At 35.8% G+C, this 22,778-nt stretch overlaps 2 protein-coding genes across 5 annotated transcripts; both read right to left on the bottom strand.

The window, feature by feature from the left end:
- Positions 1 to 734: 734 nt before the first annotated feature.
- On the bottom strand, positions 735 to 4,434 carry LOC133534666 (uncharacterized PE-PGRS family protein PE_PGRS54-like). Its single transcript, XM_061873880.1, has 2 exons — positions 4,320 to 4,434; positions 735 to 2,934 (listed from the first exon to the last, which is right to left on the bottom strand). Exons 1-2 carry the CDS (start codon positions 4,390 to 4,392, stop codon positions 920 to 922), a joined length of 2,088 nt encoding a protein of 695 aa, XP_061729864.1. The 5' UTR covers positions 4,393 to 4,434; the 3' UTR covers positions 735 to 919.
- Positions 4,435 to 9,482: 5,048 nt separating this feature from the next.
- LOC133534677 (putative odorant receptor 85d) lies at positions 9,483 to 16,217 on the bottom strand. Of its 4 annotated transcripts, none has more exons than XM_061873900.1 (7): positions 13,421 to 16,217; positions 13,247 to 13,343; positions 13,080 to 13,172; positions 11,705 to 11,860; positions 11,347 to 11,437; positions 11,113 to 11,266; positions 9,483 to 10,684 (listed from the first exon to the last, which is right to left on the bottom strand). In XM_061873900.1, the coding sequence occupies exons 1-6, from the start codon at positions 14,218 to 14,220 to the stop codon at positions 11,253 to 11,255; spliced, it is 1,251 nt and encodes a 416-aa protein (XP_061729884.1). In that variant the 5' UTR covers positions 14,221 to 16,217; the 3' UTR covers positions 9,483 to 10,684; positions 11,113 to 11,252. The 4 variants fall into 4 exon arrangements, with proteins under 4 accessions (XP_061729884.1, XP_061729886.1, XP_061729882.1 ...); XM_061873898.1 differs by having other exon boundaries at positions 9,490 to 10,684; positions 13,068 to 13,172; positions 13,421 to 16,213; XM_061873902.1 differs by lacking the exon at positions 13,080 to 13,172 and having other exon boundaries at positions 13,421 to 16,216.
- Positions 16,218 to 22,778: the final 6,561 nt, after the last annotated feature.

The raw sequence follows: 22,778 nt of genomic DNA, 5'->3' as shown, positions 1-22,778 counted from the left end.
CGTTATGTTCATGATTTTTTGTGGCGAATTTAGATACTTGAGTACTAAAATATAGTCATATCATAATCTGATACACTTATTATCTTTAATTAAAATGTATATTAATACTGTTATTATACGTTTTCAACTTAAAATAACAGAAATGATCTTGGTTGCCATAGGCACTAGGTTATACTTACAGCTGAATGATACTAGAGTACTTGTATCATCACGCAGCTTAGAAGCTGCGCCTTATTATGATTACGATGGACTGCAGGTACGTGGTAGTTTGCTTAGCTTATGTAACGTAAACCTTATCGTGTCATTTACGATGACGCGTGTCTTGACTCGTAATGACATGTTATTAAAGGTTAGATTCGACAAATCTGCGCGTCATAACTATAACCCCATACCCACACCCATTGCATAATTAAGGAGTGCGCTCATACTGGTTTACCTTAGCGTTGGTCATAGATGCGCTTGATCAGCAAGTGGACTTACATTAAACTACGGTGCCGTCATTCATGCGTTTGCGATGCCCTGATTGGCTACAAGATTTTACGATCCCTTTGTACAGCATTATGCTTGCCACAGTATTGCACGAATTCAAACAAAGGAGTACAACATATTATTTGATTTATTGATAAAAATGTTTTTTTTTTAAGTACTACGTTTTTTCCATATTCAAATGACATATTCAAATATGGCTAACTGGTCAAAAAACACCCTATATATGGTTCAAATAAACCTCAATATTAAATAAACATGTTTACAAATTATTTTACGTAGTTACTGGGTCAGAGTATAATTAAAGTGTAATAACAATATCGGCCAAGGGACACTGTGTATGTAATTAGGAAGAAATAAGCCCTTTTGATGCACTTTGAACCTTTTTTTTGGAGAACTTTTTAGAACTTTAATATTAATTAAAATGCGTAATTTAATGTTCACTTCCACCTGAGCCCTTGTCATCCCTTCCCTTATCGTCTCCACCCTTGTCGTTTCCGTCTAAACTAGAGACAGCAACCGTAACGGTGACACTTCCACCTAAGCCCTTGTCATCTCCCCCCTTATCATCTCCACCCTTGTCGTCTCCGCCTAAACTAGAGTCAGTAGCCGCAACGGCGACACTTCCATCTAAGCTTTCGTCATCTCCGCCCTTATCATCTCCGCTCTTGCCGTCTCCGCCTGAACTAGAGGCAGCAGCCGCAGCAGCGGCACTTCCACCTGAGCCCTTGTCATCTCCTCCCTTGTCGTCTCCGCTCTTGTCATCTCCTCCCTTGTCGTCTCCGCTCTTATCGTCTCCGCCTTTACCATCTCCGCCCTCGTCGTCTCCGCCTGAACTAGAGGCAGTAGCCGCAACGGCGACACTTCCATCTGAGCTCTCGTCATCTCCGCCTGAACTAGAGGCAGCAACCGCAACGGCGACACTTCCATCTAAGCTTTCGTCATCTCCGCCCTTATCATCTCCGCTCTTGCCGTCTCCGCCTGAACTAGAGGCAGCAGCCGCAGCAGCGGCACTTCCACCTGAGCCCTTGTCATCTCCTCCCTTGTCGTCTCCGCTCTTGTCATCTCCTCCCTTGTCGTCTCCGCTCTTATCGTCTCCGCCTTTACCATCTCCGCCCTCGTCGTCTCCGCCTGAACTAGAGGCAGTAGCCGCAACGGCGACACTTCCATCTGAGCTCTCGTCATCTCCGCCTGAACTAGAGGCAGCAACCGCAACGGTGACACTTCCATCTGAGTCCTCGTCATCTCCGTCTTTATCATCTCCGCCCTCGTCGTCTCCGCCTGAACTAGAGGCAGCAGCCGCAGTAGCGACACTTCCACCGGAGCCCTTGTCATCTTCTCCCTTGTTTTCTCCGTCCTTATCGTCTCCGCCCTTGTCATCTCCTCCCTGGTCGTCTCCGCTTGTATCGTCTCCGCCCTTATCGTCTCCGCCCGAACTAGAGACAGCAACCTTAACGGTGACACTTCCACCTGAGCCCGTGTCATCTCCGCTCTTTTCATCTCCACCCTTGTCGTCTCCGGCTGAACTAGAGGCATCAGCTGTATCGGCGACACTTCCACCTGAGCCCTTATCACCTCCGCCCTTATTATCTCCGCCCTCGTCGTTTCCGCCTAAACTAGAGGCAGTAGCCACAACGGCGATACTTCCACCTGAGTCCTCGTCATCTCCTCCCTTATCATCTCCACCCTTGTCATCTCCGTCTGAACTAGAGGCATCAGCCGCAACGGTGACACTTCCACCTGAGCCCTTGTCATCTCCGCCTGAACTAGAGGCATCAGCCGCAACGGTGACACTTCCACCTGAGCCCTTGTCATTTCCGCCTGAACTAGAGGCAGCAGCCGCAATGGCGACACTTCCACCTGAGCCCTTGTCATCTCCGCCTGAACTAGAGGCATCAGCCGCAACCGTGACACTTCCACCTGAGCCCTTGTCATCTCCGCCTGAACTAGAGGCAGCAGCCGCAGCGGCGACACTTCCACCTGAGCCCTCGTCATCTCCACCCTTGTCGTCTCCGCCTGAATTAGAGGTAGTAGTCGCAACAACACTTCCACCTGAGTCTTTGTCATCTCCCTTATTGTCTCCGCCTAAACTAGAAACAGGAACCCTAACCGTAACGATGACACCTCCACCTAAGCCCTTGTCATCTCCGCCCTTATCATCTCCGCCTGAACTAGAGGCAGAAGCCGGAACAACGACATTGCCACCTGAGCCCTCGTTATCTCCACTCTCGTCGTCTCCGCCTGAAAGAGAGGCAGCAGGCGCAGAAGCGACACTTCCACCTGAGCCATTGTCATCTCCGCTTTTGTCTCCACCTGAACTAGAGGCAGCAGCCGCAGTGGCGACACTTCCACCTGAGCCCTTGTCGTTTCCACCTGAACTAGAGGCAGCAGCCGCAACGGCGACACTTCCACTTGAGCCCTTGTCATCTCCGCCCTTGTTGACTCCACCTGAACGTAAATGTAAATGCTGTTAATGTTATCTATGTTAAGTGTGCGCATAAAGTGTAGATATTGTGTTTTGGTGCTATTTTAAAGTATAATAAATCTGCATAATTAAAATAAATTCTACAGGATATTACAGTAGGGCCTCGATAATTCCGTACACAGGCTTATTCGAATGGCGTTGTTATCCGAACTGCCGAGTGACCACTTTTTTGAGGCCAAAGCGTTTGCTTCGTCCATAAATAGAATCCGGCAGACTAAATTTTAACTGAATTTTTAAAATGATTTCAAATTTAACATGATAATTATGTAGTGTTTAGTTACTTTGTTTATGTAATTTTGGAGTCTCATTGAATATATTTTTTATAATAATATACTTAATTCCTTATGTTTTATATCTAACATAATATAATCCGAACGCTCCGTGAGTCCGAACAGGATTTTTGAGACCCTACTGTAATTATAAATTGAAAGTGCTTGCTTGTGCTTCATTAAAAGGTTTCTACAAATATTTATTGTGTTGATGACCGTTTGCAATTTGAAAATCGAACATAGATATTGATAGATGCTTACAAATCGCTACTAGTGCCATCTATGCTGTTTAGCATGGACTCCCTAACGATTTATGTGACTTATAACGATTGTTTGGGTATGTTATGTGAATGATTCTTGGATGTTTTGTCCAAGTGACGATACCAATAAGATTTAAACTGTGAAGGATGTTTTGAAAACATAAACTCGCGGCATTATCTACGAAATTATATAAGAGAAAAAATTATAAGTCATTGTAAATTTAGTGCCGAGTTAATAGTTTTGAATTATTCACGGTTAGTTTCACTAGACTTAAATCGACCGGGATATAAACCGTGATTACCTTTTATAGTGTTTTCGAGCTCTCAATATTTTGACGCAGTTACATGCATCTTGTTCAAGGGTAACTCAACTGCAAAGTGGTCAAATACGAGTATAACGTAACACACCTTTGTTACCATATGAATTAGGATGCTGACTGGTATATTTGGCCACTATCTATTTGACACTGACTTTACCGCTAAAATTGGTGAACATTTTGTCAAACTGAATTAAAAGGTATATGCTAGTTTGATAGTTCTTTTACACTAAAATGATAAATGTAAAAATAAAAAATAAACTATTTTTAGCATAATATGGTAAATGATGAGTAAAAATTACATGTAAACGATGTATAAACTTTGAATGTCGCTCATGGAGCCCTAGCCAAGGGGACAAGCGTTAATAGAAAACTCCAATGCGCCAAACACTGCTGTACCTTGTATAAATAAATCGGTGATTATCAAAGTCATTGTTCCGCTTAACTTTGTCTATACGTTACAATGTGTCATTAAATGTAGATTTAAAAAAAAAATACTTACTTAATCCTGGTTTACCTAGTACAAATGGCACTAATAAGGTTATTATAAACAAGTTTTTTACGTTGAATGCCATCTTTGTTCAGTAGATATCCTCTTCAACACCGAAAGATGTAGTTGATGTGTGCCTAGCTCCAGTATTTATATGAAAAAATCAATAATAATTTTATAGTAGCATTAAATTATTCGTGAGCCATCTTAATTAATACCCACATATAACTTTAGTCGTGATCCACTACATAATTCGATTTCAGCACGATTTTAAAAAACCATGACTTTTTCGTGTACTTAACTGAGATAATTGATAAGTTAATAACTTTTCTGAAATTTCTAAACAGCTGATTTAATTTTTTTTTGGTGAAACACTATTGGTCTTTACAATAGGTACCTACTGTATTACAGTCAAAACTCTATTCAGTGTTCCTCAGAATAATGAAGACAAATTTCTTACATACAAGGTAAAATCTAACACAAAAAGCTTAAAAAACTATAGACATTACCTCTTTGCAGGGCTTAGTCTCTGGGCAAAAATCGCCCCTGTCCGCGGGTCGCCAGGCATTAACATAAGTTTCTGTGATATTTCTTTCACCAGTTTTTGGTGTTTAACAACCAAGACCGAAATGCCTCAATCGCAAGTGCCACAAACGCATACGTACTTAAGTTACAAGTTCTGTCACAAAGGTTTTGACTGAAAAAATGTAATACAAAGCTTGTAATAAATAAAATTCACATGATTTGAAAGCCAAGCTACTAACTCTACAAGCTCTCACTTCACAAACTCTACGCCTTTGTCAAAATATGTGGCTTGGCCGTTTCGTTACTACAAGAACTATTGTATAACAGAAAGGTAATGAATAGTGAATACATTTATCATGTCAGCAGTTCGAACAAGGGTTTTACTGCTTAAAAACAGTGTTTTTGTGTGTTTATAATAGACCCCCGAAATAAGTCAGACCGCAACGTTACAAAACACTACGAGTCTTCATTCGTTAATGAAATAAAAGTTAAAATTTATTAAAAATACCATATCTATATTTTAGGTTACTATCAAATTAACTTCAAAAAATTACGCAATTGTTACGCAATGTAAATAATTTATAACAGAAAGGTAATGAATAGTGAATACATTTATCACGTCAGCAGTTCGAACAAGGGTTTTACTGCTTAAAAACAGTGAGCAAAATTGCATTTTGCTCACTGAATGAGACAAAATAACATTCAAGTGACCTTTATATTCGAATGTCATTTCAACGTGCGGGGCCTAATACAAGTTCGAAATATTTGGATTCTATTGTCTTTGTCCCTTTCACATCATTAGCAAAAAACGGGACAAAAAAAGTGCATACGTAATTCAACGGTATATTGACGGTTTATAATAGACCCCCGAAATAAGTCAGACCGCAACGTTACAAAACACTACGAGTCTTCATTCGTTAATGAAATAAAAGTTAAAATTTATTAAAAATACCATATCTATATTTTAGGTACTAGGTACTATCAAATTAACTTCAAAAAATTACGCAATTGTTACGCAATGTAAATAATTTTACTTTTAACGATCTCTACTATAGTTGACAAATAGTTGTATCCGCAATTCGGACCGTATCTTACAAAGTTTTTTTTTTGCAAACAAAAGTTGTCGGTTGAACTGTCGATTGATTCGAATTTCTTTCGTTTTGTTTTATTGCGATAATTAAACTTATTCTACATTGTAGGAGGTACAAAAGATATATTAGGTTCATACGTGCTACCCAATTCGGGTGTTGCAATAACTACAATAATTACTTATCCTAACATTATACACATAAAATATACATATTTACAAATTAAACTAAGTTAAGTACCTACAACTGTCCGCTACAAATTCATCGACAGAATAAAAACATTTTTCTATTAGGTGCTTTTTAAGTTTCTTAATAAATATTGCTAAGTTTTTCTCTAACTTAATATGGGCAGGGATTCTATTATATAAAATCGCCGCAGCATAGTTTGGGCTGCTTCGAAATAATTGTGTACTTGATGCCTGTATTACTAGGTTGAGCTCTCTTCGGCGACTTTGAATTCGTCTGAATATGTGTGAATTTAGTGTAGCCAGATAGTGTTAAAATTTCATATTCTTTGAAATATGGCCTACAGCTGTCTGGGCACTTCATTTTAGCCAGTATACGGATGCATTTCTTCTGCATAACAAATAATTCATTTGCATCAGTGCTGTTTCCCCACATTATGATTCCGTAGCGCAAACAAGAATGCGCGTAGGCATAGTAGGCTGACGTAGCTGTCGTTAAACTTGTTGTTCTCCGCAAAGTACTTAATACAAAAATAAATTTTGCCATTTTGGTTTTAATTTTTGCAACGTGATCTTTCCAGTTAAGACAAGTGTCTAAAGTTAATCCTAATAATGGACATTTATCTACTTCCTTTATTCTCTTATTATACATGGCTAACTCTATATTTAAGGGCGCTCTTTGACGAGGGTGAAATTGAATTATTTTAGTTTTACTAGTGTTTATTATGAGGTTATAATCCAACATCCAATCATTTATTCTATTAGTCATCACTAGCATCAAACTTAAACAAAAGGGATACATCATCAGCAAATAGAACGCTCGTAGTATTTATAATATTGGGTAAATCATTTACGTAAATGAGGAACAAAATACATTCAAGGACGCTACTCTGGGGTATAGAGCCCTGCAATTGTATACAGTCCGATAGTACCTTTGTTATTTCCTTAGTGGAATGATTATGGTGTTCTACTTGCACGTATTGAGTTCGCTGATTTAGATAGGATTTAAACCAGTCGTGCACTACGCCTCTAATTCCTATTCCGTCTAGTTTCATCAACAAAATTTGGTGAGATACTCTATCATAGGCCTTGCTCAGATCCAGCAGCAGTCCCACGGCGTTACTTTTCCCATCTATTATATTTAGAAATTGCTGCACATTTATAAAGGGCAAGTTCGGTTGACCTGTTCTTTCTAAAGTCGTATTGGTTATTACTTAGCAGGTCATTTTTTTCTAAGAATTTGTATACACGCTCAAACGTTACTTTTTCGAAAACCTTTAATATCGTCGGTAGCAAAGCAATGGGACGATAATTATTTAGATCTGTAACATCCCCCTTTTTGTATAAAGGTTTTACAACTGAGATTTTCAATTTATCAGGAACATGACCTTCAATGAATGATTGGCTAATCAAGAACGTGAGAGGTTGTGCTAGCTCCCGCGCACAGAATTTCAATAATGTCGAAGGTATTTCATCAGCACCACAACTTATTTTACTTTTAAGGCCGCGAATTGTTTTATATATCTCCTGTTCAGTTACTGGGGTCAGATACATCGACATCGTAGGCTTGTTTTGGACTTGTCGGCCACAAGGTATAATGAGTTCTAACGTGGCTGGTGGGGATGTAGAGTTCTGAACTCTTTTCGACAATGTATATTATATTAGAGAAAAAAATGTTGAAAGTGTTTGCTACAATTTTTGGCGTCTCTGTAATGATGTTTTCCGACTCAGTCCTTATTTTGAGATTGCATCTTTTTCGCTCCCTCGATTTGCCCTTTACTTCAGTAATTATTCTCCACATTGTTTTAGCTTTATTATCAGCTTTTTGCATTTCCTCAATGTAATTTAGTCGTTTTGACATGTCTACACTCTTTTTTAATAGTATGCTGCTGCAATATTAATTGTTAGAATACCTTAAGATAACATGAGTGAAATAGAGATGAACATGGATTAAACTTTTTCAGGTTGTTTTTTACCTTCCAATTATGTTGTCACTGCTGTCGTGAAATTTTTTGTGTACTACACGAGATCAAAGTTATATACATCTCGGGCGTTTCTGAGTCCCTTATTACGCTCAAGATTCTAAATTAGATCTATTATAGAATCTTTCGCTTGCACGGGACTCAAATTAAGCACTCGAAGAATTTTCAAACTCTGCTCTCTTGTACAAATAACTATTTCACGTTACGCCCATGTGATGGTAGCGAAACGGCCTCTTGGCAGCATTATATATGAAAAACCTATTACAGAGCTATATGAAAAAGGAGGGCGGGGGGGGGGGGGGGGGGGGGTGTATGAATATGAATGGGAATGTGCATTTCATTATTTATAACAGTAGTCCATAAACCAATTTTCTGACCTCTAGCATCAAAATTTACGGAACCCTCATACAAGTTTCATTCCCTAGTTTAAAAGTACCAAGTATTAATTTTTTTTTTGTTGTTTGTGTACTAATATTAGCTTATATACCAGATTCAGCTTTTAAGGACTTCAGGACTACCCTAAGACTATTGACGATCATCATTAAATGAGAAATGGGGGTTTTGTAGATATCAACAAATCGAAAGTATAAGAGCTATGCAATTGAAACTTTTTATGTTTAATAGGTTCTCTATTGACATCATATCTCGAGAATTTTGTTTATCTGGGATGATCTAAACCCAAGTTACGAGGACTCAAATAAGCGACGTAGTCCTTCGAGAAAAGGTAGGTAGTGGCCCTTGCGCTTCGTTTGACCCGTCTTGGCGGGGACACTACCGTGCCCCCAGATTCACAGTAGGTACATTACGTCTTACAATAAATTTCAAAGTGTACTAAAAACAAAACACAAGTTATTTTCAAAAGTTGCTGAATAGATGTTGGTCAGTTTGAGGAGTACAGAAAATAATTTAGTTTATCGCTGCTGTTACAGGCCACACCAGGTATATGGTCTTATGGAACTTTTGGTATCTTGAGAGATATTTATACAAGATAATCCAAAAAATATATTTATTCTTACCATTAAAATTATTCGTGACAAATCATCAATAACATTTCGTTTTAGTCATGAAAGTCGTGACACTCGTGACACTAAATTGATATGAAATATAATTAATTACCTACCTACTATATCCAGAATTTTTCTAGAAAAAACGTAGGCTTGCCAAAATGAAATATCGACATACTTAACTGTTATCGACAAATATATCAAGTCCACGATCAACAATTATTAATTGTAATAATTACTTTTAAAAATTCATTTTAAAACCAATAAAACCAATTTTTGGTAAAAACCAATAAAATTAACTTTGTGTTTTAAATATTAATTTTACTCGGAATCTATAAGATAGGTATATAACGCCTTTTGTTAGCCGCTATTTAGTTCAGGAGTTAAAATTTATACAAATATATTTTAGTGAGTTCACTCCAAATACTGCAAGAAGTAAAAAAATATTTTTTACTAAAATCAACGCATGTCAGATCATTCGTTAGGTTTTTAAAAATAACATTTAAGACCGCAAAGAACGTTTTTTGATTCAGAACGTTCTTTTGGAAATAATCGCTTCGAAAGTCAAAAAAAAAGTTACAGACTTTTGAAACCGGCGAGCATAAAATCAGCAAATATTTTTTTGTATTATATGAAGATACGGAATCCTCTATAAAGCGTGGTCTGACACGCAATTGGTCCGTATTTTTTAACCCCTTTATTCATAAACGTGTTCTAAAGTTACAATGCCGCTAATAATCGTTTGTCCCTTTCCGACGTATTGGTAAAATGGAAAGGGACAAACGATTATTAGCGGCATCGTAACTTTAGTACACGTTTATGAATAAGGGGGTAAATGTATAACGTCGAAATAAAGTTACCACTGACATAAAGGATAATTGTCGGAAAAAATAGAGGGGACAACCGCTTCTCCACAGAAAGAAACGTAGTCTCCGTTTTCCTCTCTGGAAATCGACATTATGGAAAATATTTTTGCATAATTAGAAGTACACTAACCAGCTTTGCGATTTCGCGCGACCGTCCACTTTCGTCTTAAGAAGCCAGTTTCGCAATAGAAATTTCTAACTGACAATGGCTCCTATATTGAATTTTGCCTGTTATTGACGCAATAAAGACAAGATGGCATCAGGACTGTTGCCAAATGTAGCAGCGGCCCGCATAGAGCTTAGACTCGAGCAGAATACAGCAAGCATCAAATTGGATTTCATCAAATACAATTTCATGGACGTATAACCTTAGGAAATTAATATTCCTCAAATATTGTATAACTTCACTAATCCCACTTACCATGATTATTCCAGGTTTATCGGGTTTAACCCCAGGGTAGTGATTGGTGCAAGTAGCCCTAAGATGATGAAGATGCTTCTACGTGGACGAATGAATGTCAGAAGATAGAAAATACTGCTAAAATGAAAATGCATTCTCAAATAAAACGCATAGTCTATTTGTTGACTTTTGTTTATTTTATGTCTCCATCCTACAATGCTTACTTTGGTGAGGTTTGAAACACAAACGTACAATGTACATTTAATTTGCTTTAGGATCATACATGGTGCGCAGAAGATTGAAGAATTGATATGATGTGCTGCAAATCTGTAACAGAGGTCGGGTAAAATTTCTCTTTTTTAAGCGTATTTTTCAATACGGAGTGCCTATACCTATGGAATAATGTATATAATTAAGTAAAACAGATAATTGAATCCTAAAAGTCCTAAAACCGACATTTTACGAGTATATACACAACTATACAACTTATTACAGAACAGCACAGAAAAAATGTGTCCGAGCAATCTGTAATTCATGCCCTTTATAAGACATGTAGGGAAATGTTCAAATGTCTAAAGATCCTGATGCTTCCGTCTTTTTATATTTTGGAGTCGTGCATTTTCGTCAAGAATCATATGGACGCTTTCACGACTGCCAAAATATTTATACGAGGGACACAAGGAAATGGAGGTCGTTTTGTACAGAGTATTCCCAGGACCTCATTAATAAGATACCGAAAAGCGTGAAGGAGCTACCTATTAAAGTGCAGTAGGTTCAGGCAGCACAGTTATTTTAGATCACTATACGGTTGCCAGAAATTTAATCTTGAGGCCTTTTTCCAGTAACTTCGTCGATTCGAAACCTGATTTCTTGATTTACACTCGTCAGAAAAAAATCACGAACATAGGTCTAAAAAAAGAAAATTGCTTCTAAAAATACGCAGTTTTATTTTTGATCGAATTCAATGATTAATTTCATTTGTTACTTACATAAAATGAAAATTAACAAATGATATCCGCGATCCCGGGCATACGCCGCCATCTCGCTTACGCTTACGCTCAGTGAGAGTGAGAGAAGAACCTGAATCCACGGGGCCTTAATACATTTAAAAGAAGTCTTGTTTGTTATTTATTAGATAAAACATTATTGCCTCAAAGATATTTCTAACAAAATGTCAGGAGCAAAATTTATGTTTAAAATTATTGGTAATTAAAATTAAGATTGTGTTAAATTTGCATACATATATAGCAAAATAAGCAACAAATTGACAAAAGATAACCTCTGTGGACAGGAAATATGTACTTATTCTATGCAACTAATGTTATTCTTTTCTATTCAATTACTTACAGTGGTGAACGTATCAAGATTCATGGCTATGTATCCCTTAGCAGTAAGCTGAAAGGGTTTTTGCATGCGCATGATGAGCATGAGGACCAACTGTCTCGTTTGCCTGTCGCCATAGGTCCACTTGGAATCGTAGAGAGCCTGGGTTAGTTGCTCGCTCTAAAACAAAGACCAACGCAACGAATTGAATGGCTAAGTAAATAAATAACAGAATAAAAATAAACTGAAGACGTTCGAAATAAGCAGAACAGGATTCTGGGTACATACGCCCATACGACATATAGCTTTTGAGAGTTGTATATAATGCATTGTTACTATAAATCGGCCAATATTTGTGACAGCGGCCGGCAAAACGCCCCACTTTGTCGCTTGCCCTAAAGACGAGATTTGCTTGTATCTTTATATGAATAACCTGTCAAGGCGTCCTTATGGCAAGTGACAAAGTGGGACGTTTACATTTAAGGATTTATTGTTAAAATAAGATAGATCAACGTTTAACAAGTGTCAAAAATGTTTTTAAGGCACACACTTTTATTGCTGACTGTACTTCTTCTCATGTGCATGTCTACCTAGTGCTTCTTGACCCCTTTCAAATGAGCCTAAATTCAATGTGTGTGTTTTTCCATCCAGGAGTTCTGTTGTAACTAATAACATGTTAACTTAGGTCTATATTATTGGAGTGTCATCGGAATTAGAATAGAATAGACAATAGAGAGCGTTTATTCGTGGCAAAATAAAAGAAGAAAACAACACGTAACATATAAGACGCAGCATGGTGCTAGCCTGGCTGGGCTAGCGCTGGCGTTCCATCGGGGCCATGAGCGTGTGCAGCACGCAGTGTACCAAAACATTTAAAAAATACACATTATTATTATAACAAACAAGTTGGAAAAGAAATAAGTAATAGTTCACAACGAATTTATAAAATATACATTAAAAAATGGTGGCGATAAATCTAAAAATCGTGAAAGCGACTATCTTTGATATAAGTGACAGCTGGCATAATATGTTGCAGGAATTGAATCACATTCAGCAAAACACAACAAGACATGGGTTCACATTCACGTCTTAGTTACAGAAGTATTCCAAATTTCAACTGAATGAGATACCAAGTGGTTCATATTAAAGTTACAATATTTAGTGCAAACCTACAAATAAGTATACACAGTGATGAAGCTAAATAAAAGTAGGTATGTAAAAAATGTTTGGAAGAACTACACATGTTTTTAAAGTCAACATATTATTTACTTACGTTTCTAAACTGCCCCATGAATTATAGGTATGAATTACTAAATGAGATAAGTATGCTATATTATTTAACCTTAACAGCACCATAAGCACTAAAAGTTGTAACTCTTAAACTTACATGATCACTTACGCATTGCCCTATGACACATTGATTGAGCATTGAAATTACCAATGAAATAAGAAAGAAAAAACAACGCAAAGTGGTGTAAAGTTCATCGGTAACCTGAAAAATAAAGTCTTATCATTGTTCGTCACCTAAAAGCTAAAAAGTTAACATTGTTAGGTGACATTTCTCACCGTAAACGTAAAAGCCGTAAGACACATAAACACGGATCCAAAAGTGTAATTAACAAGCATTATATCTCCAAAAATAATGTCTAGTTGAGATGAGATGCTGAAAATATAAAAATAATTATGATTAACAAGATGAAGCTAAAACCAAGTTAGTCAATTTGTATAAAAATACCTTACTTTGCTAAAAAATTATGTTTTATTATATATCCTCTTAGTTTTTGTCTAATTTTGTAATGAATAGCCGTAGCGTTCTGTGAACTTTTCAATTGTTTTATGTCCTCAGCTCCTATAAGCTCTTTCAGATGGGTACCAAGAAGTTTCAATTCTAAGCAGATATAAGCTACGTACGATACATTTATGAGGTCTGAAAATGTGTAAATACAAACAACAAGCCCCGTAATAAAGCTTTCCCATGCGTAAGCAGCGTAATACCACTTTACTTTGTCAAAAGGGTACCAGGCTTCGAAAGGATAACGGTGCTCGAGTTCCTTTCCAAGGACCATGTTATCGTAATACATAATTAGAATCGGGAACGATGTAACGATCAAAATCAGCGGCACTACGTAGTAAACGAACCAAATTGTAATGAAATGTATAATTTTCTGATATCTTTTCAATATTTTTACATTTTCCTGACATTTTTCGGAGACAATATCCCACATATCTGTACGAAAATGAACAAATATTAAATTGTATAATTCCTTGTTACTATTTACTTTTATATATTTAGTAACGGACATCGCACAAACTCCAATATTTGGTGCGATATTTACAATATCAAGAAAACTGTTTAATTTGGAAACACACAAAAAAACGAACTGTTGAAAAGACGCAAAAATGATTAGGGAGCAAATAAAATAATAACAAAGAAGCTTTGTTTTTGATCTGCCCAAGAAGGGATATAAAAATATCCTCGAAGTGATAACACTTAAATAATCCATTCCGGCAAGAAATTCTTCTTTTGCACTAGAAGACATGGTCGGTAGGTATCCGAAGAGGCAATGAATCGTAAAATGAGTAGTCTTGGTAGTATTGAGAAATTAAATTCATGGCATATTACAGTGTGCGATTCAAAAAATTACGACAGTAGTGCATTTAAACAATAGTGAAAATGTATTTCTTATCGTACGCTGTAAAGAATCCTGTTTCTCTATTACGGTCACTTGTAAATAATAGAATTAAGTAAATGATCACAGACTAGCAGTCAAGCAGGAAGCAAATTACCTACTGATCATATGATAGGTATAAACGTATAAGACGGTTTTACACTGTTGAGTTGTATGAGTAGGTAACTTATTTGAAATAGAAAATAATAATAATAAAATTCTTTATTGTGCACTACTAAAGAAAAGCTCATATTACAAAGAAAGACAGGACTTAAATTAGTAGGTAACAACAGGCGGACTTATCGCTATAAAACGATCTCTAATCTAATAGAAATAAAAAAAGTTTGAATACAAATATCTTAAATATTTGAGTACGGCTTGAGTTCGCATGTGCGGTTTGGAAACCCCATTACAGCATTCATATTGACAGGATAGAGCGATTGCAAAAAAAGTTCCTAAAATCCCTTGATTTTAAATGTGGTATTGAATACAAAGATTATGTGGAATCCTTAAACCGTCATAAAATGCAGTCACTAGAGTGTCGGAGAGACTGCGTTGATTCTGTTCTATTATTTAAAATAATAAATGGGTATATTGATGCCCCTAGCTTGTTGAAAGACATATGTATAAGAGTTCCAGGTAATAAAGAGCGCCGATGTCGTCCCAGATACAAGCATTTATTCTCCATTCCATGTAGTAGAAGTAACTATTCCAAAAATATGTTTATTAAACGAGCATGTGCCCTCTATAATGATCATAACATTGTAGAAAATGTAGACATATTTAATTGTACCATAAGTTCATTGAAAAGAGTATTCAAGACTAGTAGCATATAAATCTTAACGCGTATATAATAAGTATTATTATGTCATGTTTGTCGATACTTCATACTTATTCAAAAGTTGTTATAAACGTAGAACGTGTTTTACATTGTGCTTTTCACTGAGTGTTTTGTAAATCTGATTTCTCAAATTCTGTGTAACCTCTTACTATTTAGCTGAACCTAAACGTAGATAGGTACTTTTCGTGCTTCTATATAAAGATATGTTTAACAAACATGGAAACTATAGGTCTAGATTAAGATAAGAAACTGTAATAATATTTTTTTTGTATGACCGTTTGTTTCATATTTAAATAAATAAATAAATAATAAATATTCCTTAGGTACTGCTTTTTATTAGGGTTCCGTAGCCAAATGGCAAAAAACGGAACCCTTATAGATTCGTCATGTCCGTCTGTCTGTCCGATTATGTCACCGCCACTTTTTTCCGAAACTATAAGGGCTATACTGTTCAAACTTGGTAAGTAGATGTATTCTATGAACCGCATTAGGATTTTTACACAAAGATAGAAAAAAAACAATAAATTTTGGGGGTTCCCCATACTTAGAACTGATACTCAAAAAATCTTTTTTCATCAAACCCATACGTGTGGGGTATCTATGGATAGGTCTTCAAAAATGATATTTAGGTTCCTAATATCATTTTTTTCTAAACTGAACAGTTTGCGCGAGAGACACTTCCAAAGTGGTAAAATGTGTGTCCAAAGTGGTAAAATGTTGAACGAGATCTAGTAAGTAGATTTTTTTTAATACGTCATAAATGGTACGGAACCCTTCATGCGCGAGTCCGACTCGCACTTGGCCGCTTTTTTAATTCCTGGTTGATTTGCTGACCGAATCGAATAGGTCGTAAGGTACTGATGTAGTGGTTACCTCACTCGGCGCACTTGCTAAAGAGAATCGTTAGTGGTATAAATGGGTTTAAAAATCACATCAATTCTTTCATTCTTTTCTTTATTCATTCATAACAATAAAATATTGTGTTGAACATAGCTTAAAATTAAATACAAAACATTACATTATATTGAAGAAATTAAAGCTTAATTAGTGATCCCAAGATGATAATATTAAATATATGTATAATTTTAACTGAATTTTGTATCATGTCAATAAGATTTAAATATCAATCATACAAATAAAATGTCAATCATAATAAGAAATACAATAAATATTATAATATCGTCATAGGTACTAGGTCATCTTCTTTCCCAAGAGGGCAGGTTTTGAAATGAAATAAAAATCTTTATTTCAGGCAACTAGTGGCCTATAAATAAATACCTTAAAACTGACATATAATATTATACCAATATATTTTAAAACTAAAAAGTACAAATCACATTATGGTTGCGATGCATTACGCAACCCTGCAGTGTCAGTTCCTCCAATGTAAAAGTTGGACTCATACATGCTTAGGAGTAACAACATGCTTTAATCTGATATGAACACTAAATTCCAACTTTTGAATTATCGTAATTTTCCAGGCAAAAATCATGTATCTTTTCAGAATTATAATGATATATGTTGCTAAAGAAAAATAATGCCAAAGGTAAACAATGATAATGCCTGATGAATAATAAGAAATGTCATACGTTCCAATTATTTCAGTAAAAGAAAGCCTAAGTAAGTTATCTTGCATGAAAACAGCCTATAGCTAGTAGATAAATCAACTTTGTCAATCAAGGTCTATGGCCTATACTTAAACCTGATTTAACAGTCACTTGGTTGTTTCATTGAACTGGCTCTTATTCCGCCCCTGTAGGCTTTACTCTAGACAAGCAGATTATCTGTAATTTAATATGGACGTAAATGGGTCAAGGAGTACTCAAACGTAACGATTGCTTAATAATTTGACGTATTGTTCACCGCTGAGTCGGAGGCGTTCCACAATGCCGTTCGCGTTGGGAGCCCTTTGATGCATGACTAATATGGGATTAATCCGAGGAGAGTATGTCATCCACTTCATGCTAATGCACGTAGGCTTTTGTGGGGCTTTGCGATTCCCTTTACTTATTTGCTGTGGGTGAACGAAATATTGGCACTCAAATTCAACCTACTGGCTTGTTTGAAGATTACTCAAGTCAACGCATTAGTTTAATTGTAAATTATTTGATTCAGCATTATTTATTAATGTTACACTATGATGTAGTGGTGTTAGCCTAACTGAATACCTATTAAAACTATATCACTGTTAGCTTGTTTTGTAGGTAATTTATAAAATTCCATTTTGATTTATGCTACAATATAGAACTGACATTGCGCTCGTCAAACAAATCTATCCATTTTCTTATCTTACAAAAATATTACAGTATTAGAATAGTATGTAGGTACAATGGTTCATTGAAATTGCGAACCAAATCGCATTTATCTTCAAATTGTGTTCATTTGTGGAATGCGTTTGGAATCCATATAAAATGCGTCCTTACGTGCTCAATTGTTGTGAAATCACGACCAAATTAGAAAGGACCTCTCACCTATACTCCACTCTTAAACGTAACAAGAAACTAAGAAAGGTGCATTGAGCTGAAAGGGGTCTACGTAAATTGGAAGTATCATACAGGGCCGTGTTCGGTCCCTTTATGTGTATTCTTATCCACACGCAATAGAATACGTTTGCGTATTAAAACAAAACTATATAGAGTGGTTTTCACATCAAATATCTATTTTCAAATGCAGTCTGAGTAATTATTCAGAAATTTTGAATCTGTTTAACGTGCATACTATACCTCTTGTACAGTAACCTGCAGATAAACCCCCTTGCAATCAAGTTTATATGCAGGGGTCAGTTATCTCTGCAGCTGACACTGCTAGATTAGGTTTTAGTGTCCAAGTGTATGTAGTTAAATAGTTGTAACGATTTGACATTAAAAAACCCGTCAATATAATCTCTAGATTGTAGTTGTAAAAAAATAAACGTATCAAAGTCATAATTTTGACAGTAGAATTCATGATAAAATTATAGACTTGACTGTGCTACCATTTTTGCAGAAAGAGTTAATGTAAAACTGAAACACGTTGTATCAGCTCTCTATTTTTAAGAAAGTTCCCTGGGAAATGAAGACGTCAGAAAGAATAATAGGACGGGGCGAAGGTTATGAGGTAGATGTGTACCTCTCGATCGGCACAATGGGGGCTGAGGCGAGAGCTTTTTTCCGACAGGGCTGTCACAAATAAATATAGGAGCGAAAGCATAAAAAAGAAACTTTGCTTTTAATAAAATGCTGTAACAGTACAAATGCATATATTGAAATACCGCCTTGTGTCTTTATTGATATCAAAATAAGTAAAATACGTATTCTTGATATTTCACACTATAACCAAATATCTACCTACTCTTGGAAAAATAATGCCATAAGAACATTAAAATTAAAATAAGAAAAAAGTAAAACAGAAAAAGGTCAGTAATAAAAATCCCCTTATGTAGAATTGTAGATGTTTAAGTAGATCTCTACAGAACTTATTTTCGGTTTCGAACGACAATTAACGAGAATTTATGTGTATAGATATTTTAGACGCTAGAAATTTATATTATATATCACATCAATATTAATATTAAAATTATTTGCACGAAAATAACTAGCATATTAGGTATATTATTTTTCTTTATATACTGATTTTTAAAGAATTAGTCCCGGCTGTCTGATAGGCTTGCGTGGGGATATAGATTCAAAACGTAGAGGCCCCTTGAAGAGCTTTAATGACATGTAGAAATGTTCCCTGTGATGTGTGTGTTCCCTGCTGGAGCCCGTTTCACAGGCGCAACAGTAGACAATGAATCGGGTGTATCAGGCATTGTTGGGACTATTGTAGAAAATGTGAACATATACACCAAACATGACACAGGAATTAAATTATAATATAACTAGAATAAATAATACTTGAATAATCATCAGAGTCGTTCAGCCCTAGTGTACAAGTCCACACGTCAATTTCCCATGAAAGGCGCCCCCGCGGAATCTTTATAAATAGTTGGGCAAAGACGGTGTTTAATTTGATGGAAATCCTTGCAAATCCACGCGTGCCAGGAACTCAACGGATTGTGAGCCTATTGCTGACGGTAAATTTAATTAAGTTGATTATGCTGGTTCACATAGGCCATTGATTTACAAAGGATTATTATAACTTTCGTACGACATCTATGCTTTAATTGATGAAGTATAGATTTTTTATTCCTATTTTCCTACTTAATATTACATTTTATGGCAACCAATAGATCATCTTAGCATAATATATACTCGTAGTGTGTATTTTTAGCATACTATAATTATACAGTGTGTATTTTTGATATAACCTCAATCTTAAACTAGACGTAGGTTTTAGAGCTATGAAACGATTCTGAAAGATTTTTTTATTTAGTCTTGACTACTCGTATCAGAGCACAATAAATTTTTGTTTTTTTTTTTCAAGCGGCAATGTATTTTGTACATCACGGTCACTTGTGACAGTTGTGACGTCGCGTCATTAAATGCGACGTTTTGAGTTAAAACAAAAAAGTGATACATTGCTTGCTGAATTATTTTACATGGAAAAATGAAAGTCGTCTGCTTTTAGGGTTCCGTTCCTCAAAAGCAAAAACGGAACCCTTATAGGATCACTCGTGCGTCTGTCTGTCCATCCGTCCGTCTATCCGTCTGTTTAGCCTATTTTATTTTGCGAAACTACTGGACCAATTAAGTTGAAATTTGGTACACATATGTAAGTCTATGACCCAAAGACGGACATGGAACGTTAACAACAGAATTTTAAACATACGGGCCACTTTTGGGGGGTAAATGTATGGGGGTCTAAGTATTTTTTTGACGACCGGTTTAGCCTAGTGGGTAGTGACCCTGCCTATGAAGCTGATGGTCTCGGGTTCAAATCCTGGTAAGGGCATTTATTCGTGTGATGAGCATGGAAATTTGTTCCTGAGTCATGGGTGTTTTCTATGTATTTCAGTACCTATTTATAAATATTTATATATTATACATATCGTTGTCTAAGTACCCTCAACACAAGCCTTATTGAGCTTACTGTGGGACTTAGTCAATTTGTGTAATAATGTCCTATAATATTTATTTATTTATTTATCTTAATTGCGAAGGCCGAGAACCGAGGGCCGAAGTCCGAGAGAGGCTCGCCTTTAGTGTTCAAGCGTAAAAAATGCGGCTAGGCTTTATTTGGCACAGAGCCGCAATGATACAGTATTATTGATTGATTAGGTACTTGTAATATAAAATCTTCGCTGGTCTCAGGTGTTGTCGAGGTGGTAAATAATAATGGACTGTAGTATAAACGCTGGTTTACTACCTAATTACATAAATAAAAAAGGTATCAAAGTGAACCGGATAACAACGGGTAAGTTTTCTAAAGCTCTAGGAACTGTCAGAAACTTGAATACAAAATTGCCATACTTAAATTTTAACATAGAGATTTGAATTATGATTGAATTTATACATTTTATTGAATATTTTAATTAAAAATATGCAAGCTGAATATAATTAACTATAAGATTATTTGATTAAATGAAATTAAAAATATATAAAATATTACAAAGATGATTTTGTACTACTGACATTAATATACCTACAGAAAAAGGATCAAAAATGAATCCAATGTTCCGTGTTTGGGCACTACATTCATGCAGCTGTCTTTGGCCTTCGCTTATAGGTACTTGTACTATTATTCTTTATTTGATCCTGCTATCCCAGCTACTTTGCATTAGTTTTGTACATTAATTTTCTCACACAGTATAGGTATTCTCAAACAAGAGCAATAGTAAAATATCTCTGAAAAATCCCATTTTTAAATTTTATACAGGGTTTTACAATCCCACGTATTTCATTGTCGTAGTAATTAAGTAAGCTATCAAATGACGCCACTTTTTTCTAAATCTAAATACGTCCATGGCATGATGCGATCACTAAGTAAATACCGCGCATAAGTCTTATTTTAGCTCCAAATGCGTGGTTTCTAGCTCAAAATTAGCGCCATCTCTGTCAGTGGTAAATGGCTTCTTTTCTTTCCTAAACATCGATATAAAATATATACATATAGCTATTGTAGTTGTAAAGATATAAGCCACCGCGCCATAACACGTTCTGTTATGTTTGATTTTTGATCCGATCCCTTCGGGTTTTTAAGACGTTCCATTCATATTTCATTAAAAAAAAACATTAAAAATTGCACGATGTACGAAACCCTTGGCATGCAAGTCCGACTCGCACTTGTCCGGTTTTTTTATAAAACCTATAAAGTGTGTTTATTACAGCCTGAACTAACTACCCTTTGGTTATGCGGTCGTATGAAAAATACACTCTGTGTATCTACTTGCAAGTAATATAAGACTGATATAAAAAGTTACCGTAATAACATATACTAATCTATGAAGAAAACACCATAAGTAATAACCAGTTATCTAACAGTTCCAATGAATTAAGTGGACCATCATTAATATTTCAGGGCAACATACCTGCAAGCTTGCACGTATAGTTTCAGGCAGGACACGAAACAGTTCCATTAAGTATTTTAATAGCCAATAAAATTGTCCCAATTTATTGCGTCTATTACATGTGGGGAATCAACCGCGACCATCCCGACCTCATGAGTAATGGCAACCTTTAAACTTTAATAAAGTCCTATCTACGTGATCGCGGTCGAATAGCGCAAGTTCTGCTTGACTGATATTCAGAATTAGAAAGAGTAAACTGTTTTTTTTTTTTAATACAGTTGCTCAAAAAGTGCTACTTTACATAACTGTTTAGCGTTCGCAAAGTTGTTTTTTGCGAACTAGTGCTTTTTACTTTTCCCACTTTTATAAATTTATTTCTGACCGTAATCCGTATACATCCACACCAAAGAGTTTGGATGTCCAAAAACTTTATATATTATTTTTATTTCGCCATTACACGTTTATTACGTCCAAAATATTACTAAACCATATAAATTAAATATTTATTTGTTATTATATAAATTAAGTGTTATATAATACGTTATTTCACTAAAACTTTTTTTTCTTATTGGCTGAATGAAACTATCATTGCCACGTTGGCTGTCGTTAACAGAAAAAAAGTAAAACAGGCGCCTGCCATTTTCAGTATTTTCACTTAAAATTTAGTTGTCTAGGTGTGTGTAGGTGTGTGTTGTGTTGTTTAGGTGTCTTAGAAACGTAAGTAATTAACATTAGCAAAGATGGCGGCGGTTTCTATTAATGGCATCCGATAACATACTTTTGCGTAAAGTTGACTACCGATTGTGCAAACTACATCACCAGATGTCACTATAAAATTGGTACAAAAGGCATGAATACAACATTAAGAAGGTTGCATATACCTCGTATGTCAAGACCTATCTTTATGATGAGCGTGGATATTTGTTCCTGAGTCATGGGTGTTTTCTATGTATTTAAGTATTTATATATTATATATATATCGTTGTCTAAGTACCCTCAACCCTCAACACAAGCCTTATTGAGCTTACTGTGGGACTTAGTCAATTTGTGTAATAATGTCCTATAATATTTATTTATTTATATAATAAGGCAATTTCGTCTTAAGTAATCTTCAAATTCTTTATTCCTGTGTACTTATGAGATATAACATAATAATGTTTG

Source organism: Cydia pomonella, chromosome 2 (assembly GCF_033807575.1).
Source record: "Cydia pomonella isolate Wapato2018A chromosome 2, ilCydPomo1, whole genome shotgun sequence".
NCBI classification, from domain to species: Eukaryota; Metazoa; Arthropoda; class Insecta; order Lepidoptera; family Tortricidae; genus Cydia; species Cydia pomonella.
The sequence above is the reverse complement of the archived record's forward strand: the minus strand, read 5'-3'. Positions and strand labels throughout refer to the sequence as shown.